This window comes from Pundamilia nyererei, unplaced genomic scaffold (assembly GCF_000239375.1).
Source record: "Pundamilia nyererei isolate P.nyererei 1_Seehausen unplaced genomic scaffold, PunNye1.0 scaffold00081, whole genome shotgun sequence".
NCBI classification, from domain to species: Eukaryota; Metazoa; Chordata; class Actinopteri; order Cichliformes; family Cichlidae; genus Pundamilia; species Pundamilia nyererei.
The window spans coordinates 804,820-827,477 of record NW_005187482.1 but is presented as its reverse complement, the minus strand read 5'-3'; the positions used below and the strand labels follow the sequence as shown (position 1 = coordinate 827,477).

Sequence of the window (22,658 nt, the reverse complement as noted above, 5' to 3'; positions counted from 1 at the left end):
GTGGTGAAATCTGGAGCAACCTCAGAATGCATTGAAGCTGCTGAGTATTCCCTCGGTGTTAACTCTGTTTTTGTTCTGTACAAGGATGTAAATCTGGCTCTTCAAGCTCTTTAATGTTCCAGTGACTTCATCAGGTAGTTAGTACATGTCAGATGTTTGATTGCAGAACAGGGTGATTTACGGTGTTAGGCTGTAAGGTTATTATTAGGTCGAAACCTCAACCAAAACTAAAACTTGGTATGGCTGCAGGCTCAGGCAGTAACCGTCTGCCGGTTCATTACTGTGGGAAAAACATTTCATGCTGTCACTGTTGATCTTGCAGATTCAAAGTGCTGCAGGGGTCAAAGTGTCACGTCCATGACCCCGGACATGAGCTGCTTTTCATGTCCGACCACCTCTGTTTGATTTTACTTCCTTTTACCTTTTTCTGGCTTCTACTCAATCCCTCCCTGTCCTCCTGCGCAGGTATGTAGGAGTTGGTTTCCTGAGTAACTGCTCTGGGTGTGCATCAGACACACCTACAGCAAGCATGAGACGGAGCAGCGTGCTGAACTAATTTCTTGCAAACTCATATTGTTTGACTCCACGAGCAGAGGTGCATCTAACTCCAATCACCCACGTTAATTACTAAGCATGCTGCATACTTACACAGGCACACACACACACACACACTCAAGATACAATGCATGCTCTGCAGCCCTGCAGATTATCTTTGTTATCAGCTCTTTTCTTTTCTTTATTTACCTCTTTTGGCAGCAGGTGAAGTTTGCATTCCTCACATTAGACCTTGACTCCTGTCCGGTAATTTCACAGGGTGTGTGTGTGTGTGTGTGTGTAGGCAAAGACGATATAGAAATTTATATGCTCACCCACGCTGAAAGGTGAAAGGTCAACTATTTAGAGTACCACCCAACATTTAATGAAACCGAGTATACAATTTAGATTTTATACTCTGTCTTTTCTGTTTTTATTCATACTTCTCAGATAACAAATACTGAAACGTAGCACAGTGAAAATCTAGGTTAGACCTTTGATTGTCACATCTAAACAAAGAGAGTAAAGATGAGCCTGACATCCAGTCAAGTGGCTAGTTTTTCTACATTCCCCTGTAATCATCTCTGAGGGGACCACGAGTGCTTTGTGAGAAGCAACTTTAGAGCCCGTTACTATGATGAAATTCTGTAAAATGATCAAAAAAAAGGAAAACAAATCCCACTGATCTGACTGTAAGTCACATATGAGCTAATCAATGATTCTGGTGTAACCTCAGGAGCAAAATGATGTTCTGTAAGATTTTCCTCTCGAGTTTCCTGCAAAGGGATTAAAAAAGAGAGAAAAAAGAAGAAGCACACTCACACTTCTGAGAAAGCACAAGCGCACAAAATTACAAGGGTAAACACAATTATTCTCCTAGAATGTGAGGTTGCGGGAACGTGGAACAGGTCCGCCCGGTCTGCCGCTCTCTCTGCTTTTCCTGGCGACACACCTGCTGGCCCGGGGAGGAGCTGAGACAGGTGAACGCTCCCTTAACTGAGAGGGAGACGCCACGGGAGGCAAGAAGGGAGCAAGAGGAAGAAGAGAGCGTTAGGAAGAAATACACTTGGACTCAGATTATACACACAAGCGACGTCCCGAGATGTCGAAGAAACAGGATCCCAGCACTGTGAAGTTAAACAAGTGAGTTGGGATTTACTCTCTCTCTCCCTCTGTCTGTGTGTGTTACTGTATTGTCTTGGTTTCTCTCTTTTAAATGCCTGATGGTGTTTTTTTTGTGCCATGATCCCATTTATGTTTGCACAGGCTGTTTCACTTTCCCCCGACAATCACACTGAGTGTTAAAGTACAGCCTGTGTTTTTACGTGCAAACAGACTTTCTGTCTCATTCATTCTCGTCTCCATGTCACTAACTTTAAAGTCAGTTTGTTTGTCACCTCGCCCAACTCCTTCACTTAACCACACACATTTTTAATTGTTTCTTTGCCCAAGGGGTGTATCACCAGAGTTCACTGACTCACTTTATCCATTTCTGGTGCCACTCAAAAGGCTGAAGTTCTGACTCACTCAGCCGATATGTCAACAACGTCCCTGTCGTTTCATCCGACAGCGTGTATAGTGTGCAGCTTGCAGTACTTGCTTTGCAGTTGTTCGAGGGGGAAAAGTGAGTTGACTCCTGACGATGTTAAATGTGTGGACTCTTGAAGCGATTAAGCAGGGGTTTTATCTCATCCTGGTGTGAGGGGACACAGGCAAACACACTCATACTGTTACAGTGGGGCGTGACCTGAAACCAAAGACTTGAAAGTGTGACTGGAAAGAAGGCATGAAGGAGCGGCAGGGCAGGGTTTTCCTGCTGCTTTCATAATCAGCGCAGTGACACTTGTACCTGAATGAAGTGAATGTTTATTCCGCCTGCATGCCTGCGACAGGCTCAGGGTGGTGGGCGCGTCCCATGATGCGCTGAGTTTATACACCACTGTGCATTTTCATCGTCTTCTGTCCTTGTCTTCCTCCCCTAACCATGGTCGTGCTGGAGGTTCCTGGTCATCAAGGGGGTCGTCTGATTATCTGGATTTTGTCTGTGCTATTTTAGGGTCTTTAACTGGTAGAGGTGACTGGTGATTTGATTTGGCACTATATAAATAAAACTTAATTGAATTGTGTTGTGGGCATTCACATCATTTCTGATGCACAGAGCTGAACATTCGCGATTCATGGGGGTCACGAGCTCCAGCAGCGCTGCGTATTTCTTCTGCGGTTCTCAGGAATGAAGCACGTGACCCGCATCTTAGATGTTTGTAGTAAAAATCAGTTTGAGTAAAGGAGAAATCAGTGCTCGAGGAAGTATTCTATTTATATCCTGTTTTTCCCTAAAAGTACGTCAGAATTACAAATTGTGAAATGAAAATGTGTGTGTCATTTAATTACACACACACACACACACACACACACACACACACACACACACACATTTATAGTTTAGTTTATAGTGCAAGAAATTGACATTTTAAAATACTATTTTATATGAAATCATTGTTGTATATATTTATGTAATTTTAGTTAAGACAAGTGTTAATTAAGCTGTGGCTGTTTTAAACAGGACTGCAGTTTATTTATTTATTTTAATCATGGACCAATAATATAACTACATTCCCTATTTGATAAAGAGCTGGCAATGTAAAAACAAAAAGGGATAAATTCTTACTGATACTAATTTCAAATATAATAAAATAATCAAAAGAAACCATGAAATATGAAGCGCTTTTTAATATAAAGCGAGCAGCTATGGCAGGGCTGGCAAGCACTGGCCAAGCAAAATCACCCCCCCCCCCCAAAAAAAACCCATCTCCATAGAGACTGTGCCCCCCCCCCCCGAAAAAAAATAAAAAATAAATAAATAAAAATAAAAATTGAGACATACTGTTGAAATTGCTCTTCTTTTTACTACATGAATTAAATATAGATTAAAGACGTGACAGAGTAAATTAATCCAAACCCTTTTTACCCTGCAAGACATGAAAACAACACCCTCCTAGATCTTACCCTCCTGCATCAGTGCTCCTTTGGAAGCCATCATGTCTGACTACAAATGTCAATCATTGGTTAATCATATGATTAAAGGTGCAGCAGGGATGTCTGAGCTCGTCACAGACAGCATTCCTGACTGCTAAAGGGAGGCGACAGGGGGACACTCCCCTCTACCCTGCAATGTGCGTCCCCTCATCTGGGGTGTGTCAGGATACATAGTTGTCTTTCATACTACAGCCAAGAAGGAATGACAGAAAAAAACACATTTAATGAGAACAAAGAGCTGCGTGGAAAGTGTTTGATGAGTGACATTAAAGTGAAGAAACACGAAGAGCCACCGAGCTGGTTTTTATGTTCACAGCTGAACAGATTTCTTTGTGTGAAAGGTAAATAACACCATCATTTAACTTTAACCACTTTCACAATTAGGATGTTCTTTTTCTTCATGTTCATCTGGAAATATTTAAACTGGACTTTTATGCTTTTCATTATTTTCTGTCACAGATTTAAAATAATGGATGCTCATGTTAAAATGACTAAAGTAAAGTCAGCATATGTGGCAGGGTTTGTTTTAAACTCTTGGCTCTGTATGATGTACCAGAGAAGGGATATCCTCCCCAGACACATCCATCCATCTTCTTCCACTTTATCCGGGGCTGGGTCGTGGGGGCAGCAGCCTAAGCAGAGAAGCCCAGACCTCCCAGCCACCTCCTCTAGCTTGTCTGGGGGAACACAAGGCGTTCCCAGGCCAGCCGGGAGATATAATTTCTCTAGTGTGTCCTGGGTCTGGCCCGGGGCCTCCTCCTGGTGGGACATGCCTGGAACACCTCACCCAGGAGGCGCCCAGGAGGCATCCTTGTCAGATGCCCGTACCACCTCAGCTGGCTCCTTTCGATGTGGAGGAGCAGCTGCTCTACTCTGAGCCCCTCCCAGATGGCTGAACCTCTCACCCTATCTCTAAGGGAGAGGCCAGCCACCCTTCGGAGGAAGCTCATTTCCGCCGCTCGTATCCGCGATCTCGTTCTTTCGGTCACTACCCACAGCTCGTGACCATAGGTGAGGGTAGGGACGTAGATCGACCGGTAAATTGAGAGCTTCGCTTTTACACTCAGCTCTCTCTTCACCACGATGGACCGGTGCAGCGTCCGCATCACTGCGGCTGCAGCCCCAATCCGTCTGTCGATCTCCGGCTCCCTTCTCCCATCACTCGCGAACAAGACTCCGAGATACTTGAACTCCTCCACTTGGGGCAGGAACTCGTCTCCAGACACGCCCACTTGTATTTATGAGGAACACCCAATCAGAGGAGATAAGGATAGTGATTAATTGGGAGCATTTTCACCATCATCTGTCTCTGTTCCTACCCAGGACTCAGGCCCAAGAACTGGCTGTGCTGATTTCTCGCATGCAAAAGAATGCAGACCAAGTGGAGAAGAATATCCTGCAAGCAGAGAAACTGCTGGCTGTGGTAAGAAGTCCTGGTGAATCATAGGTGGAGGCACTGTATGCCAGCATTTCCTTTACTTAACTTATCATTCTGCCATAAGTGTTAAAGTGAATCTCTGAGGCACTTCCTTTCCACAAGAAGTTTAGCAAAAAAATCTAGAGATTAAAAAAAAAAATGGTTGAAACGCTACTTTGTTGCATTTGCGGTTCTCCTGTGCAGGACAAAGAGCGAAAGGGGAATAACGAGCAACTGCTCCACAAGAAGGAGAATGCAGACAACCTGGCCCAGGCCGAGGGACTGCTCAAGGATCTTTTCATGGACGTGGGCGGAGCCAAGAAGCTTCAACACCCTCAGGCTAAAGAGATTGAGAAGGAGTGAGTGTGTTTAGGGGTGTCATGGCCAAAATTCAAACACGCACAAACGCTAGCATGCATGCCAAGCAGACAGAACTTGATCTGTTACATGTCACGGAGGCACACTCGCCACAAACAATCATTTCCACAATCCCTTTCCTTGCTCTCCACCCATCTTCTCACTTCTAACTTAAACATTTTGTCTCTCAGTGTGGTAAATCTCCACTATCGCTGGGCCAAGGACTGTGCTACCTTCAGGGAAGTGTACGAATCGGTACAAGACGTGGACCTGACCCAAAAGATTGGCTGGGGTCCTCTGTTTGATGAGAGGCTGGTCAGTTGAACGACCAAAATTTCTGCAACCTTAAAGTCCTTCAGAGATTTTTAGTAGCCGCTTGAATCTTGAATGGTTCTCTGTTGTGTTTCACAGAAACAGCTGAGAGCGGAGGCATACGGCCCTAAGCTTTCTGATGTAGAGAGGCAGATAGCAGCTCATAACCTTCGCCATCAGGAGATCAAGGCCTATCAAGACCAGCTGAAGCCCAGCACTACCCTCTCACAGGTAGCAGAGCAAAGCTTCACATGTATGTACAGTTCCTGCGTGCAGGATGGATCATTAACGTGCTTCTTGTTTGTTCACAGGAGCAGTACGCTGCCGTCAAAGAGAAATATGCTGAGCTTTTTGTAAGTCGATTTAATTAGTAAATTTGCCACTTGGAGTTAAACTTGAGTGTTGTGTGTGGTGTTCATATGTTGTTTGCACCTTGCGTGTTCTGCAGGAGAGCTCCGAGCGACGGCGCAACCACCTGGCTTCTTTATACGAGTACATGCAAAGCTGCAGCAAGGAGCTGATCTACCTGTCGAACCAGCAGGATAGGATCCTCCAGAGAGACTGGAGTGATCGCATGGTTGACCCGCCGAGCGTCCGCATGGAGTATGAGGTGAGAATCCAGCATCACGCATGCTGAGGGATTATTATTAGTTAAAGTCCCAGTTTGTGATTTTATCGGTGCAAAGGCAACTTTGAATTGAGCACTTGCACGTTTCATTTTTGCACAGAAATTCAAAGCTAACGGACTGTTAGCACATGAGCAAGAAGTCAACCAGCTGCAGGAGGAAGGAGATAACCTCATTAAGATGAAACACCCCGGCAGCCCAACCATAAAAGTACATTTTACATCTGTGATAAATCATCCTACTGTCCCGTATGGCTGTATGGTTGTAGCATTAATTAAACATGATCGTTGATGTTGTTGTCAGGCACACAGAGATACGGTACAAGCTGAATGGCAAGCCTTTCTCAACCTGTGTCTGGCACAGGAAGTACACCTGGACAATATTGACAACTACAAAAAGGTAAAGAGCTGTGAGGAAAATTAAAAGTTTCCAGTTGACTAAGAGCCTGCTGCTAACAGCTGACTGTTCAATGCAGTTCCAATTGGATGCAGAAAGGTTGTCAGAATCTCTGGAGAGACTCAGCTCGACTCTGGACTCAAAGTCCATGGAGAACAAGACCAACCCCGAGATCCTGTTGGCACTCGAGGTAAGACACAGTTTTTTAAAAATATGTTGTGATTTCTGTGCAACTTCTAGGAGTCTTAACAAGCATAGAAAAGCCATGTTTTCATGGCTGACACAAGAGGGACCGACAACTAGTCAAAGGTGGTACACGGAAAATTCTACCAAAAATTAACACCAAACCAGACAACAGTTTGGGAATTCAGTCTGTTACAATTTTAAATGCACAGACTTCCATACCCATGAAATTAGGAGACTCAGCTGGACTGTAACAACAACAAACTGCTGTGATGACTGAGACTGCCGTAGAGAGGAATGATTTTAGGCCAATGTTCAAGATCAGGGATGTTAAAATGGTTGTTACAGCAGTGCTACTGTAGTTGTTAAAGTGTGTGGGATTTATGACAAAGTTCAAATGTCTGTCTCCTCCTAATTCGCACCTTTGGCCCATTTAGAACCACCAGTTCGGCCTTTATTGACTTTATACTTTATACTTAATTCTGCTCATTAAAGTGTTCATTTCCTTGCTGAACAATGGTGACTTTGTTGTGTTATGGTGCAAAATAAACCCATTGTCCCCATTTAAGGATATACTCAAGGAATCAGTTTGTACCTCTAACTACTTGAACAGTGGGAAAACATGGAAACTACTTTGAAACTGTTTTGAAATTCACTTTCAGGGAGATGAACCAGCAGTGAAGAGGAATGAGCAGCGCCTGGCTGCCCTCAGGGAACTTAGCGATAGCGTCGTGCCTCTGAAGTTGCGCAGAATGCAGCTCAGCAAACCGACCACTGTAATATCCCTGTGTGACTGGATCGATGAAGAGGTACGATGTCAACAGCTGTCATTTACAGGCAGCCACCTTATGTTGGAGATAGTAAATTTAGGGATTACTCTTTCCTTCTCTATCTGTTTTAGGGTGCCGTACGACGTGGTGAGAAGCTAACCCTGAAGTCCAGCTCTGATAATAACAACTGGAAGCTTCAGGACAGCAGTGGGAAAACCAAAACCCTCTCTGCAGCATGTTTTATGATCCCACCACCCGATCCTGAGGCCTTGGAGACAGTGAATAGGTATAATCACGACTCCTTCAGCATACTTTATTGGTGATTATAATTCAACCTGAAGCTGATTTTAAACCAGCACTGTGTGTGTGTGTGTTCAGTCTGGACAGGCAGCTGGCTGATCTAAAGCGTCGTAGATCTGCTCTCATAGCCTCCTTAAAGAGCCCCGCTGTAGAAGTGATTCAGACTCAGAAAACAGGTGAGAACAAAAGCAGTCACTTCACTTCTTCTCATCTCCTCGGACTTTCAGACCAGGACAGAAGTCTTTTCTGAAACGATTGGGCTAGTCTATCTTTTCATTGTAGAGCCGTTTTCCTTTCTCCTCAGTTGCTGTTAAAAGTCCAGAGAATCCCAGAGTTGCAGAGCTCCTCAGTGAATTAGGCAAAATCAATAAAGCCCTGGAGGCGCTGGAAAAGGAGATCCTGAGGCGAGCGAGGACCCCGTTAGACAATCGTAACCCAACTCAGGACCTGGCAAACAGATTGCAAGAGCATGAGGTAAACATGACGAGCATTATACTTCAATGGCACCACGCAGGTCACAACGTAATTGAATTATGTCCTATCTAAACGTGTTCCTTTGCCCTCCAGAAATCGGCTCTCGCTGTGAAGAAGCTAGAGTCAGAGAAATCTGCCATCCAGAGAGAGGTGGATCCTATTCTGGCTAAGAAACCTCTGGGTCCCACCGCCTCTGCCCTGCCACCTAAACTCAGCGCCACCAACAAAAAGTTTGATGACATCAATGCTCTCATCGACCTTTATAATAAAAAGTACGAACATTAGAATGAAATTCTAAATAAAATCTCAAATCTAGAATGAAATCTTTCTTAAAGTGCAGTCATTATAATGGAAGTGTTTTAATAGAAAAAAGCCTAGTTCACTCATAAATATACATAGACTAGCGTGTAATTATGCCTTGAATGAAAAATGATACGTCATAAACGTATAATTAAGCCATTAAAAATAAGCAGGTTTGTGGAAACCGTCATGTTCCCCCACCATAATTGAATACAATTATCTCCCTTCCACCTGATCGTGTTTTATATATGTGGCTAGAGACCGGCTACATATGGATTACACCAGAGGTGGAGGAGAAGAGAATTTGTAGGCGTTCGCGTGCTGTGGATGGACATTTCAGTCCGTTCTTGGACCTTTAGACTCAAGATAAAAGGCATCATGCACATGTTTTATTGACAGAGGAGGGGTCCCCTTCACCCCAGAAACATAAAGAAAGAGACAACAGTCAGAAGTGAACTTCTCTGACTGAATGACCTCTATTGGATTTATTTCAAAAGGTTTTACAGCCTCTGTAGTAAATAAAGATGGACACATCTCACCCAACATTGACAGCTGTGGTAAACAGTGGACAAAAATAGCCATTTGTTTCAATGGATTTTACCATTAAATTGAGCATTTAGCAACGTGTCAGTTCAGATATAGTAGAGTAGCATATCTATGTGCGTGTTCTTGTGGCGTTTTCTTTATTTTATTTAACTTTGCTACTTCTCTGCTTTCATCAGAGCAACAGCTTCCATGTACTTAGAGAAAGAGATAAAGAACGTAGAGGGCGTTGTCTCTGGGTTTGAGAAAGAACTGGCTAAAGACGGCACCATTCTTGACCAACCAAACTCTCTTCAGAGCCGCAACCAGAAGCTTCAGGTGTTGTAAATAAATCTAAAACTTACACAACAATATAGATAACTGGAATCGTGCAAATGTGTCTTTTCTCATGCCTTTTCTTTGTCGTTATGTTGTCAAACAGGCAATGAGTAAAGATGTGGCCTCAAAGAAAGATGAGCTGAAGAAATTAGGCAAAGAATTGGACCTGACAGAGCAGGCGTGCAACTCTCTGCAACAGAATCTCAATGAGTATTGTCCCGACATCCGCCGCCAGGAGGACCAGGTGAAGAACCTGAAAAACCGTTACACAAGGGTCAATAGCCAGCTTCAGGAGAGGTGAGAGAAAAGTAAAGACAAAATCAGGCATTGTGGTAACCATTGCACATGGGTGTTGTTGTAACTCGCGTGTATGTTTTTGCTTTAGGTCTGCTCTTGTGCAGCAAGCAGTCAATAAAAACCAGGATTTCCAGAGTGCCGTTCAGTCGCTGGACTTCTTCTTGGTCAATTTGCCAGATAATAAGATCAAACCTACGGACGGAGTGGCACAAATTACAAGCAAGGAGAATTCTCAGAAGGTGAGTGGAAGTATTTTGTTTTGTAATTTTCATTTTATTTACATGCATTAACAAGACTCTGATGTCTATAAATAAAATAGCTCAAGTCTGCTTTTGGTTATTTTTTAGAGAGTGGTAGAGGACATCAAGAAGAAGTCAGGTGATCTTAACCGCGTCAAGGACCTTTCCCGCAATCTGCAAAATGTCTTAAATGTGAGTTCTGAGAAGAAGACCTAAACCTAGCGAAATATTTTCTGTATATTAGGCATAGCCTCAAAATGATGCCATTCTTAAATGTTTAAATGTATTTCTATTTCTTTTCAGGACTATGAGATCAAGTCAAACACTTACAGTGCCATTCTGACGGATGATGATGGTGCTGACGAGAGTGAAGAAGACGTTGACGAGGGACCAGTTTCACTGAAACGTCAAACTTCAACTCTGGCTCAGGCGATACAGAGAACGGTATGGTTTCACACAGCTACACAAAGACAATAAAGGAGCTACAAAAAGATATTTCTCTTTGTCAATCATTACTTCAAGCACACCATTGGCTCAGAGTCAATAAGTGACTCTGCAAGCAGCTTTGCAACCCACCTTTTTGTCATGCTGTATTTGACTTATTTACTGTCATAATTCACAGTTCCCTGCTTTTTTCTCTGTTGCGGTCTTGCCATTTCTGTATAACCAAATTTTAAATTATTGTAGATGGAAATAAGAATCTTCTTCTTTTACTACAGGAGAAAGATCTGTTGAACCGCTTCGCTGAGGTGTCTGCAGAGAACAACCAGCTACTAAATCAGTTGGGTACAACAAAGAACATCATGGCTATGGTAGGATATCATGGAATCAAAATAAACCCAGCAGCATTGTTGTTGTAATTTTACTGTGTGTCTGTGTTTTTGTTTTCTGTTTTTTTACATTAAATAATACTCACCACCTCACCTCACCTGCCTTCTCTGACCTCCTTTGTGTCCTTTTATTTATGTGCAGAATGAAGAGAAAATCAGTCAGGTGGCTGTCACTCAGCAGCTGCAGCTCCAGAGCCAAATGAAAGACCAGGAGCAAAGCGATAGTCTGAAAAAGGAATTAAGTGAGGAGGTCAACAGGCGTCTTCATGCTGAAAACAACCTGGATACATACCGCAAGAGGTTTATGTCTCTGAAGAACAGGAGAGGAGTGGAGAGGTTGGAGGAGAAGGAGGTGGTGCAATATTACCGCGATCCCAAACTGGAGATGGAACTGAAGTCGCTGAAAAGTCGGATCGAGGATGAAGAACTGAAAAGGTCAGGCACCAAAACAGAGATTGAAATCAACAATGAGAAGATTATCAAACTGGAGCTGCAGCTGACCAAAGTCGAGCCTAAACTAGTGACTAAGATCCTCACCGAATACGAGAAGGACCCCCAGCTTGATAAAGAAGCAGCTAAGCTTCGAGACGAGATACAGAGGTTGCGCCTGGAACTCCAAACGAGGAACACAGAGGCAGTTCAAGTGAAAAAAGAGATAACCGTTTTGGCTCAGCAGAAACCAAAAATCATAGAGAAAGTTGTTAAAAAGGAAGTGGTGAGACTTGAGAAAGATCCAGAGATGCTGAAAGCTGTTCTTCTGTTCCAGAGTGATATTGCAGAGGAGGAGTACCGATGCAAGGCCCTCAATGATCACATTTTTAGCACAAGGAGCCAAATAAACACACTGGAGAGGGTCATCCCCACCATCCAGCCCAAGGTTATTACGAAGGTTGTGAGCCAGGTACGACAAGATCCGGAAACGGTTGAAGAGTCAAACAAGCTGCGGATGACTTTGGAAGAAGAGAAGGATGAAAACGTTATCTTGATGAAAGACCTGACCACCCTTCAGTTACGTTACAGTGAACTGGAGAATCTCAGGCCAAAGGTGGAGGTGAAGGAAATCATCAACGAGATTTACAGAGTCGATCCTGAGACAGAGGTCGAGATGATACGTCTGAGAAAAGAGTTGCAGGATTCAAGCCAAAACCGCACGGACACGGAGAAAGAAATTGACACAGTGACAAAAACTCTGGTTACACTGCGGGCTCAGAAGCCCAAGGTGGAGTACAAGGAGGTGACCCAAGAGGTGATCAAAGAAGAAAAGAGTCCAGAAGTCATCAGGGAATTACAAAGACTAAACAACCAAATGAACCGTCTGCAAGTCAACTATGACACCACCATAGAGCTTCTGACCCACCTGCGCAAAGAAAGGGATGAGCTGAAAGCTGAAAAAACTAAAGTGGAGACACAGCTAGTGAATAAAGAAGTCATTAAATATGAGAATGATCCTCTTCTGGAGAAAGAAGCTGACCGGCTTCGACGGAACCTCAGAGAAGAGATTCAGCAGCGCCGATCTTTAGAGGAATGTCTCTTTGACCTGCAGAACCAACACATCACCCTCGAAAGGCAGAAGCCACAGGAGAAAATTCTAACACAAGAAGTGGTTCGGCTTCAGAAGGACCCTAAGCAGATCCTGGAGCATGAGAAATTAAACAAGAAACTGGATGATGAAACGAAAACCCGCAGAAAACTTGAACTGGAAGTCCGACAACTCAGAGCTCTGATTCAAGATAAAGAGATTATGCTGGCTCAGCTGGATGATCGTCAGAAGAAGATCCAAGTAGAGTCAGAGCTGAGACAGATCAAAGCTCGTATTCTTGAACTGGAGAATACCCCACCACCCATTGAGGAAAGAATAATTGTCGAGGAGGTCTTGAAAGTGGAGAAGGATCCTCAACTGGACAAACTCATTGGTAGTATACATGACAACTTGGAGACAGAGGGCAATGAAATCAATCATTTAGAGAGAGAAATCCGCAACATAAAGCTCAAGCTTGAAATTCTGCAAAAGGAAAAATCGATTGAGAAGGTTGTTTACCGAGAAGTTGTCCGTGTGGAGAAAGACCCAGCAGTTGAAGCTGAAAGGGAACAACTCAGAGAGCTAGTAACAAAGGAGAGAAATCTCAGGCGGAACCAAGAAGATAACATTCAAAGCACGCACCTCAAAATGACCCATCTGCAGACGTCAAAGTCTGTGACTTCTCAGGAGGAAACCACTCTCATTTCCATCAGAGATGCTCTGCAGAGAGATAAGGAAGATCTCCTGAAGCAGTTCAAAACCTTAGAGTCCCAAATACAGAGTATCAGCATCACCTTCCAGCAACAGTCCAAGTTGATGAGTGAGAGGAACCTGACGGTGCGGCAGAGAAGTCTTAAGACGTCCTCTGAAATACAGCGGCTTGAAAAAGAGATCCTAAAAGAGAAGGACAAAATACACGAGAAAGACAAACTCATCATCGAGATGCTGGACAAAATAAAGCATGAGGACCATTCTGACATTAAAACCAGAGAGGCAAATCTTTCCACCAAGATCACCATCTTGGATCCAGAAACTGGTAAAGATCTGTCACCCTACGATGCCTACTTACAGGGCCTAATCGATCGAAACCAGTACATCAAACTGTCAGAGCTGGAGTGTGACTGGGAGGAAATCACTTCAAGTGGTCCAGGTGGAGATACAATCATTTTGCACGATCGAAAAAGTGGGGATCAGTACTCTGTGAGGGATGCTCTGAGGGAGGGCCGTTTGACTCAACGTGACGTGAGCCGCTACAAGGAAGGGAAAATGCCCATTTCTGAGTTTGCTCTCCTCGTTGCAGGCGAAAGAAGCAAGCCCTACGTTCCTCCATTAATGCCAAAATCTCCCACCAAAACAATCCCAACCGCTCCTACCAAACCCATCTCAACCTCTCCCTTGAGCTCCATGTCTTCATCTCTGAGGTCCTCCTACACTAACCTGAACACTCAATACAGCGGCAGTCTCGGCAGTCTGACCAACCTCAGCACTTTACCAGGTGATGAGTTTTTCCCAATCTCTGGCATTTTTGACACCACCACCGAAAGCCGCATGTCTGTGAGAAGCGCCCTCACCCGCGGTTTCATTGATGCCGACACTGCTCTAAAGCTGCTGGAGGCACAAGCAGCCACCGGTGGAATAGTTGATCTGGGCAAAAAGGACAAGCTGTCTGTCCACAAAGCAGCTGAACAGGGCGTCATTGACACAAACCAAAAGTATAAGCTTCTGAATGCCCAGAAGGCCTTCACCGGAGTCGAGGATCCTGTGACCAAACAGCGTCTTGCTGTAGGACAGGCAGCACAGAAAGGGTTCATTCCCCAAGAAAATGCCAGGAGGTACTTAGAGGCGCAGTATTTGACCGGCGGGTTGGTGGATCCCACCAAAGCAGGCCGCCTCACTATCAAGGAAGCTCTCGCCACCGGTCTGATTGACAGCACAACGGCAAAAGATCTGCAAGATGAGGCTTCCCACACAAAGGAGCTGGTGGACCCCATCAGTAAAAGGAAGATATCATACAAACAGGCGATGGATCTGTGTAGAAAAGATTTCAGCACAGGCCTCTTGCTTCTTCCTGCAACCTCCACTGACGTTGCCAATGCTCCATCATACTCAAACTTCCGTTTCTAGGAAGTTTTAAAGTCTAAATTTAGCTAAAGATTTAATTTTCTACAGACTGTGGTGCTAGAGGGTGCATGAAAAGTCTATTTAACATATTTAGGGGGGAAAGAAAAAGAGAAAGACAGGTGTTCATATGTTTTGAAAACACTGAAAAAAAAGTGTCTGGTAGAGCTGCACACTTTTATCTGTTTCATTTTTTCCAGTTCTATTGTTGGTCTGCTGTGAAAACAGTTATTTTTTGTTATGTATGTGCTGCATAGGGGCTTATTAAAATGCTTCACTTTGATTTTTTTTCTGCCTTGTTATTTAAAATACAACCAGCTGCAGCCTGTGATAGGCTTTTGACCAGTCACGGGTGTAACCTGGACATCAAAGTGCTGCAGAACTGAGTCGGTATGATCTAAAAGTAGCAATAGAACCTATAAACTCATCTGGAAAGCGTTTACTCAGGTCATAAAGCAGACTTCTGTACAACTTTATGCAGCTGCATTTGCTGCCCCCTGCTGGACATTGCAGGTTCAAGCCACTTTTCCAGTTCTCCGGCCTTCACTTTTTAGTTTGCGCAGCTTTGTCCATGTTTTATATACAGTCCATGATGACCGCGGACTCCTAGTTTTCAACATTAATATGAGGAATCTGGCATTACCAGAAACAGTGTTCTTCATAAGTGACGCTTGTGTTGCAACTTGGAAATGGTGGATTACCCCTCTCATGAAAATAGTTGTACAAAGCTGCCAACCCCAGCGAGTCATATGTTTGGAAATGGTGGATTAAGGATACAGATTAAACATGAGTCACATAAGAGCACTGTAGTGCGTTAAGGTTAACAAGGTCGAACTCGTTGAGGCGTGCGTCTAATAACAGACTGCCCCAGCGACGTGCACGCCTTCTTGTCTCCAGGCCGATGAGCAAAGGAGCGTGCAGAAGCTGATTTGTCTACATGGGCCTAAGTTGTGATATTGGTTATGGTCTAACACTGCGGTGGTGATAGAAAACGGTGTTGGGAATGTGTGGCCTCCATGCTGGGATGTCTGCCTGCCAGATTACCCGGTGACTGTAAGGACTTTGTGGGATTATTGCACGTGAGCCTGTCTGGAGACTGCAGTAGCCCCATTCTGTGTCCAAAGCCGGGGGGATGAAGGATGTCCCCTGATTTGGTTGGGTCATCTCACTTAATGTAGTTGGCTCACGTGATGATGTAATTTCTCATTTTTTCAAAGTGAAAATTGGAGTTAAATTGTGGATTTCAGATGTTTTTGTGTCTAACCCCATAATGCGTGTCTAATAACCGCCTGCCTATTAAAAAGCCTGCTGAATGATGCAGAATATGGCAGCATAACTAGTGCGTAGCAGCAAAAGTGGTCCCTTTGGACTCACCGATTATTGCCCGAGTGACGTATGCGATAATTGGAAGCTCCTCTTTGTTTTGTTTGATTATTGCAGTTATAATTCTAGACTACGGGCGCTATCGGTTAAACATTGACAATGGGTCTCTGAATTGATTTGGACTCTGTGAATGAAGACGGCAAAGCCTCACATATGCCTGCCCTGCAATCATGCCAACAACATATCAGCTACCATTTGGAGCGCTCTCATTCAGGCAGCCCGTCCAGTATTTGCACTCTTTAAATAAATATAGGCAGCAAATTTTCAGTCTATTGTTGCTACTTGAAATTGATCATTACTGAAAGCCTTTAAATATAAAGCTGCAAACTATATGAGTTCTCATCACAGTCATCCACACACTGACAAATCCTTAAATAAACAGCATGCATGGCCTTATGAAGACCTCAGTATCACAAGACTAAAATAAAACTTTCTGCCAGGAGGAAGAAACTCCCATCGAGCAAAATGTGCAAAGGTGCCAGCTGGCTGGAATCAGCCATAAGACAAGATCGCTGCGAGCCAACTTCACTCTGCAGATTTCTGCTGGAAGAGAAAAATGTAACGTGAAAAAATCTTTAATGCAATCATCCTTCCCAAAGTCTACAAGATTTTTAAAAGGAGTCACAAATTGAAATAGTTCAGTTTCCTGGAAAAAAAAATCATATTTAAAGAGAGCATTTTTATACAGTAAAAGAGAGACAAAACTTTCACTTACCAGCTGCTTTATTAGGTAGGTGGCTTTTGCTCGGACAGCCTTTTACCTTCAGAACTGCTTTAATTCTTTGCGGCACAGATTCAACAAGTTAGATGGGTTGAATCTGAGGGGGACATCAGAGGATGGGTACACTACGGTCATACAGGAATGAACATGGTCAGCAACAATACTCTAGTAGGTGTGATGTTTAAATGATGCTCATTTGGTGCTACGAGACCCATGGTTAACCAAGAAAATATCCCCCACACCTTTACACCAGCAGCATCCGCCTGATACCAGGTAGGATGGACCCATGTTTATGCCAAATTCTGACACCCACTATCTGAATGTCACAGAAGAAATCGAGACTCATCATATCAGGCAATGTTTAACCCTCACGTCATACTTTAACCGACTCTAGCTAATAAAACTTCTTCTATTGCCATACTCTACTTCTTCACTCAGATGCTCAGTTTGAACTTCAGCAGGTCACCTCGTCAATGTCTACACGCCTAAATGCACTGAAATGTTGCAATGTGATTGGCTGATCAGATATTTGCATTAACGCACAGCTGATCAGGTGTACCTAATGGAGAGACTATTGAGTGTATAACTGCACCCCAATCAGTTTTACATTTATTTACAATTTTTTCTTCTTCTAATTAACAAAAAAAAAACCCAGCTGATCCTAAGGTGATCAGATGAGAGGCACTGACTGATTTTTCACAGTCTGAGTCTTGCGTCATTATGTCTTCATACTTCACAAAACTACCGTATGCACATACTTACATTCCACTGAACCGTGTTCGGTCACTGATAGCTCGGACAGACTGCAGCTGGGTAAGTGGAAGAAAATGGTTGGATTATATTTTAATGGTTTTAAAGTTTTATTTCCATTTCTGATGAGTTTAAATTTCTCTGTGTTTAGTGGCTACAGGTGCAGATTCAAATTCCCTACTTTTGGACCATAATCATCATTTTTGGACCATTACAGGGAAGTACCTGTAATGGTTAAGGTTTGGCCTTCATGATGTAGGAAATACAGGGGTCTAAATAAGTACCTGATCTTTAAGGTACAAAGTGTAAAGATAGAATCCAGCTCGTCTCTCACATCCAAGAGAGAGCAATTTTAATCCTGTGATGATTTTTCTCCCCATAGCTTTTTAAGAAATATCCATAAATGCGCTTACATTCAGACTTCCACTCTGAGGTAGTGTTGATGTGACAGTTCTGGGTCATTTATGAGGTGACCACTACCAGGTTTGTCCTTCAGAGGGGTGGGAGCAGCTCGTCCTGGTACGTTAGGGGATTACACCTGAGTCGGTGACTGTGTCATGGATTACAGCTTCACCTGCACAGCACACTGTCTACAGCATGGAGTGCAGGGACAGCTAAAGACAGTGGGTGCTTGTGTAAGTTATGGTTAGTGCAATCTTATGGCAAAGAGAATATCAAATGTCTGAGAGAACAAATTACATTAAAAATGAAACTTTTTCATCTTAAAAAACAGTATAAAACATTTTATTGAAACACTGTCACAGAAAAGAACTTAAAAAAAATTACATGGTTTGTCAAACTGTCGTCACAACTAACGCCAACCTGCTCTGTTTGTGCTTCTCTAGGTAAAGGTCATTGGTCCTACAGGTTAACTAATCCCCACTCGGTGGTTACAATAGCTAAAGCCCCCTAATGGAGCTGAGGAGGAGCTGGAGGATGGTGGAGCTGTGACTGAGCTGCTAAAGCCCGGTTTACTGACGTCAGACCACAGTTGTAGGAAGCCCAGGAAGGTGCTTAGCAGAAGACAGCTTTACACCCAAGCGCAAAGTCTACCACAAATGCGACATTTAACTCCAGTTACTCACTACTTGACTCTTCTCGCATATTTATAACACGTCACAGTACAGTATATAGTACATCCTTTGTTTTATTATACATATTAAAATCATTTCACATGGGATCAAAAGTCCAACAAATCAGAGAAACGGCTGGAAACTTGAGACAAACCCTGAAAGATGCTACAGAGAACAACACTGAATTCCTTCCTCTTAGATTAAAGACAGCCTGCTCGGCCCTCAGTAAGCACTTCATACATCAACGCGTTCGTCAGTCTTTGTCAGGGGCACAGTCAGGGGGTGCTGAGGGAAGCGGATCGCTTCGCTGTTGCGGCGCATGTACGCGTGGCCGCTGATTGGGTACCACATCTCGGTGAAGGTCAGGTTGGCCACGGTGATGGCGCATCGCCCCAGCACCTTGAAGCCCGACTTGCGGTAGAAGGGGATGAGGAAGTCTTCGCACATCAGCACCGCTCGGCGCACGTTGGGCAGGCAGCGGAGATACTGCAGGTAGCGCCACATGAGGATGGGACCTTTGCCCTGCTGCCTGAAAGTGCGATGGACAGCCAAGATGTGGATGTGCACGGTGGAGCCGCAGGGCTTGTGGAGCGTCAGCGCTTCCTGGAGGGGAGCGGAAATGGGAGGTTTAATAATTAGTGATGATTTTTAACTGTGAAAGGACAGAGAGAGAGAAAAAATGCAGGATGTCTTACTGTGGTGAGCCTGTCCTGGTCCCACAGAGAGCCGATGATAAAAGCCACTAACCGACCCTCCTCAAACCAGCCCATGGATAGCTCTGGGCACAGTGTGAGGAAGTGACGTACTTCATCCAGGTGGAGGGGGCACTCACCTGACACTGAGATAAATGCTGAGAGAGAGAGAGAGAGAGAGAGAGAGAGAGAGATTGGTGGTCCGTGCGCAATAGCGGTTTGGCACAACTTTTACGCACACATTTAAACGGACCAAATCGATCAATTAATCGACTGTGGAGCAATCACGACATCTTTAGTTCATACACCAAAGGAAAATGCATCACGTGACTTCGTTAAATAAATCAAATCCCCACATGAAACCACACTTTAATGTAATTATAGTAACAAAATCATTATTTCCACTCAGCAAAAAGTCCAGAGCGGATTTCTGCGTCAGCATAAGACCCACAGGAAGGATCACTTACCCTCTCGCTCGATTTCAAAGACGCTTATGGCATCCTGCGTGTTGAGCGGTCGGACTTCACTCGCGGGAAGCGTGTGTCTCCTTTGGATACCGGGCGAAACTGAAGGTGGGGACTGCATTGGCTTGATGAAAGGCTGCGCGCCCACAACTGACATTATACGACACTGCGCTCTCCTCCCGGAAAAAAGTGTTTCTGCGCTCTCCTGCTCTCCTTCCTGCTTCGCAGGATCACCTCTGTCGGGCCCTGCGAGGACAACAGGGGGTTTGGATCTGTATTTATAGAACAGATCTCCTAGCTGTGATTCACAGGCTGATTTGCATTTGAATATTTTGGCTGTCAATGAATGAATAAAAAAAAAGGTCACAACAGTGTAGGGCCATTTTCTGAACCCTGTAATCAACAGAAGCCATTGTTGGTATTTACCATTAAAACCGACAGACAATGATTGATGACTCACTGAGTCACCACTGCTGGCTTTTTTTTTTCTTGGCTTGTGTACAGGGAGCCATGATGCCCCTGGAGCAGCTGCAGGTGGTAAAAGTTTGCTTAAGTGCTTTTATTGCATTTGATCAAACTATCCAGTGCGGTCAAGTCTGATAAGAAGCAGATTATAACGAAACAAACCTCTGTCATCCATCACTTGTACACTTTCCAAAGCAACAACCAGGCTGTGAGCGATACTTACCGGAAGGTGTTGACGTGTAAGTCCGTTAAGTTTGCGGAGTGACTGCTGAAGCAGCTCTGCGTCTCTCTGTTTGCGTCTCACCTGCTGCACAGCTCTCTTCATTATGGAGTGATTATTACTATGAGTCACATGGTGAAGGATTACAGAAGTTGTTTCCACAACTCGGCGCATTACAGGCACTTTATCTCCTCTCTCACTGAACACGCACACAGACTCCACAGTGTGTTTTGGATAAAAAGGGAAGCACTGTATGTAAGTGGTTCCCAACGCTCCATAATTTTATGTTTGGGCTGTTGATTGAATCACCTAAAAATGTTTAGGGGTGAAATGTCTCAGCTCGTCTGAGGGAGAAGGCTGCTCTGGGGATGGCATCCAATGCCTGGCATTGGATGGTCCACATATGTTAATTCAAATGTTCATTGTCAAGGGGCAGCCAATCAGAACAAAGTTGGCATGAAAGCGGGAGGAACTTGTTTCACACAGAGGATGATCTGAGAGGAAGCAACTTATCACCCAGTGTGGGATAAATAAAGATTATGTTGAACTACTAAGACACTTTATTAGAGCCTCAAAACCAAATAACTGAGAACATAATGGATCCCCTTTAAACACTGTTAAGGTACAGCACTGGAGTAAACTTACTGGACACTGTTGGTGTTCACAGTTTGGTTTCTGTGACTTTAAAAAAGGTTCCTGTGCTCAAAAAGACGGACTGACATTAAATTACCTTCTAGGACTGGAGGGCTTACAAAAAAGGTGTAAGATCAGCAAGACAATTTTATAAAAACCTTCTGCTGGGCTGCCGAAGTGTTAGAAGTGCTCCCATTTTGGCTTTCTGAGGACATTCATCATACTTTACCTTCTTTGTCTTTCTGGTTTTGTGTTAAAAGATCCCAGCAGGCAGGTGTGTATGGGTTTGTTCTGGTTTAGATTTTCTTTTTTTAAGGATCCGTCACTACAAACTAGCATTCACAAACTCACCACACGATGTTCTTCTTTCTTTTTCTTAAAAACGTAGATACATTTTGGTTCTGTTAACTCTGTTATCTCCGTTGGCATTCACCCTTTTTATCTGACCTTTGAACTGGTTCATGACTGTATTTTGTAACACTCAACCCTCACAGGTTCTCACCCCAAACACAAGTAAATTGGTTAAACTGAGGAAACACTGGCAAGGTTCTTAACAGCAATGAGTGGAGGGTGAAAAACGGACACATCCTTTTTCTTTTCTTGAGACATCTAAAGCTGTTTATCATCCGATCTTTAAACAGATTGTTCATGAAAGTAAATCTTCTTGTTTTTATATTAGCTGTAAGATAAAAACATGGATGTGTTATTAGTTATTATGCAGTTATTTTCCTGGGCTATGTGTGACTCCCAAACTAATAGAAGTTTGATGCCTCTGGCAGTGAAGAAGACATCTGTAGCATCTCATCTTTGAGTTCAGCTAAATGCTCTTTAGTCAAAAGACAAAAAATAGACAAAAACATCAGTGACTGCTGAGGAAACCAGGAGAGTATTGGGCTCCATAGACTTTAATGCATTATAGAACTTCTAAAGACTCATACACTGTACGTGTCATGAGCAAAGGTACAGTTGAGCAATGTGCAATACTGAGCATTTTGAAATATGAATGGAGTTTGTCTCGTATACAATAGCAGAGATATAAATACAGTTGATGTCTATTGGATTGTTTTTAACTCTTAATAACTCAAAAAGTATAAAAGTTACTGATAAGAAAAGTCATAGCACCCATCTACAAAGAACCCCACACGGCTGACATATCAATCATCGTGGCAACATACACGCTGCAGGAGGACATACACGCCAAAGTAAATCAGGTTTCCACTAATATAATCCGTTACAAATGTAAATTTATGATTTTTGCTTTATGAAAATACCTTCATGAAATTAAGCATGTTTCAATATATGAACAGTATATGTGGCATAAATGGGTTTAGAGTTTAAAGAGAGCGAAAAAAGGCACAGAAGAAGAAGAATGAAGCGAGAGGACATGAGTGCGATTTAGCGCTCACGCCAAATAATTACAAGTCAACACTGACCTACTGTCGAACGTAAGAGAAACCAATGCAAGAAGCAGCTTACACTCACATTTTATACTCGTACGCAAGCAAGCAATCCTAGCATAGGACTGGAAAAGCAAACAATATCAGTTCCAGTTCATAACTAATATAACTAAACTGAGTCACATGGTGCATGTATTGTAGATCGGTGAAAAAAACAGCATCTGTTTTCATTATGATGCGCTCCTTTCAAATATTGCAGTGCTATCGTTTTAGCATTTGGAAGCATTCTGA

General features: G+C 43.5%; 2 protein-coding genes across 2 annotated transcripts; one reads left to right on the top strand and one right to left on the bottom strand.

Moving 5' to 3' along the window:
- The first annotated feature begins 1,549 nt into the window (after window positions 1-1,549).
- On the top strand, window positions 1,550-14,704 carry LOC102213571 (envoplakin-like). Its single transcript, XM_005737993.2, has 22 exons — window positions 1,550-1,677; window positions 4,894-4,993; window positions 5,192-5,346; window positions 5,536-5,659; window positions 5,756-5,887; window positions 5,968-6,009; window positions 6,105-6,266; window positions 6,385-6,492; window positions 6,586-6,681; window positions 6,758-6,868; window positions 7,524-7,670; window positions 7,763-7,917; window positions 8,010-8,107; window positions 8,236-8,405; window positions 8,499-8,677; window positions 9,428-9,566; window positions 9,670-9,863; window positions 9,952-10,102; window positions 10,211-10,294; window positions 10,406-10,546; window positions 10,822-10,914; window positions 11,075-14,704. The coding sequence occupies exons 1-22, from the start codon at window positions 1,637-1,639 to the stop codon at window positions 14,573-14,575; spliced, it is 6,123 nt and encodes a 2,040-aa protein (XP_005738050.1). The 5' UTR covers window positions 1,550-1,636; the 3' UTR covers window positions 14,576-14,704.
- Window positions 14,705-18,552: 3,848 nt separating this feature from the next.
- On the bottom strand, window positions 18,553-20,468 carry LOC102213856 (serotonin N-acetyltransferase-like). Its single transcript, XM_005737994.1, has 4 exons — window positions 20,341-20,468; window positions 19,656-19,898; window positions 19,192-19,346; window positions 18,553-19,099 (listed from the first exon to the last, which is right to left on the bottom strand). The coding sequence occupies exons 2-4, from the start codon at window positions 19,807-19,809 to the stop codon at window positions 18,731-18,733; spliced, it is 678 nt and encodes a 225-aa protein (XP_005738051.1). The 5' UTR covers window positions 19,810-19,898; window positions 20,341-20,468; the 3' UTR covers window positions 18,553-18,730.
- Between the last annotated feature and the right edge of the window lie 2,190 nt (window positions 20,469-22,658).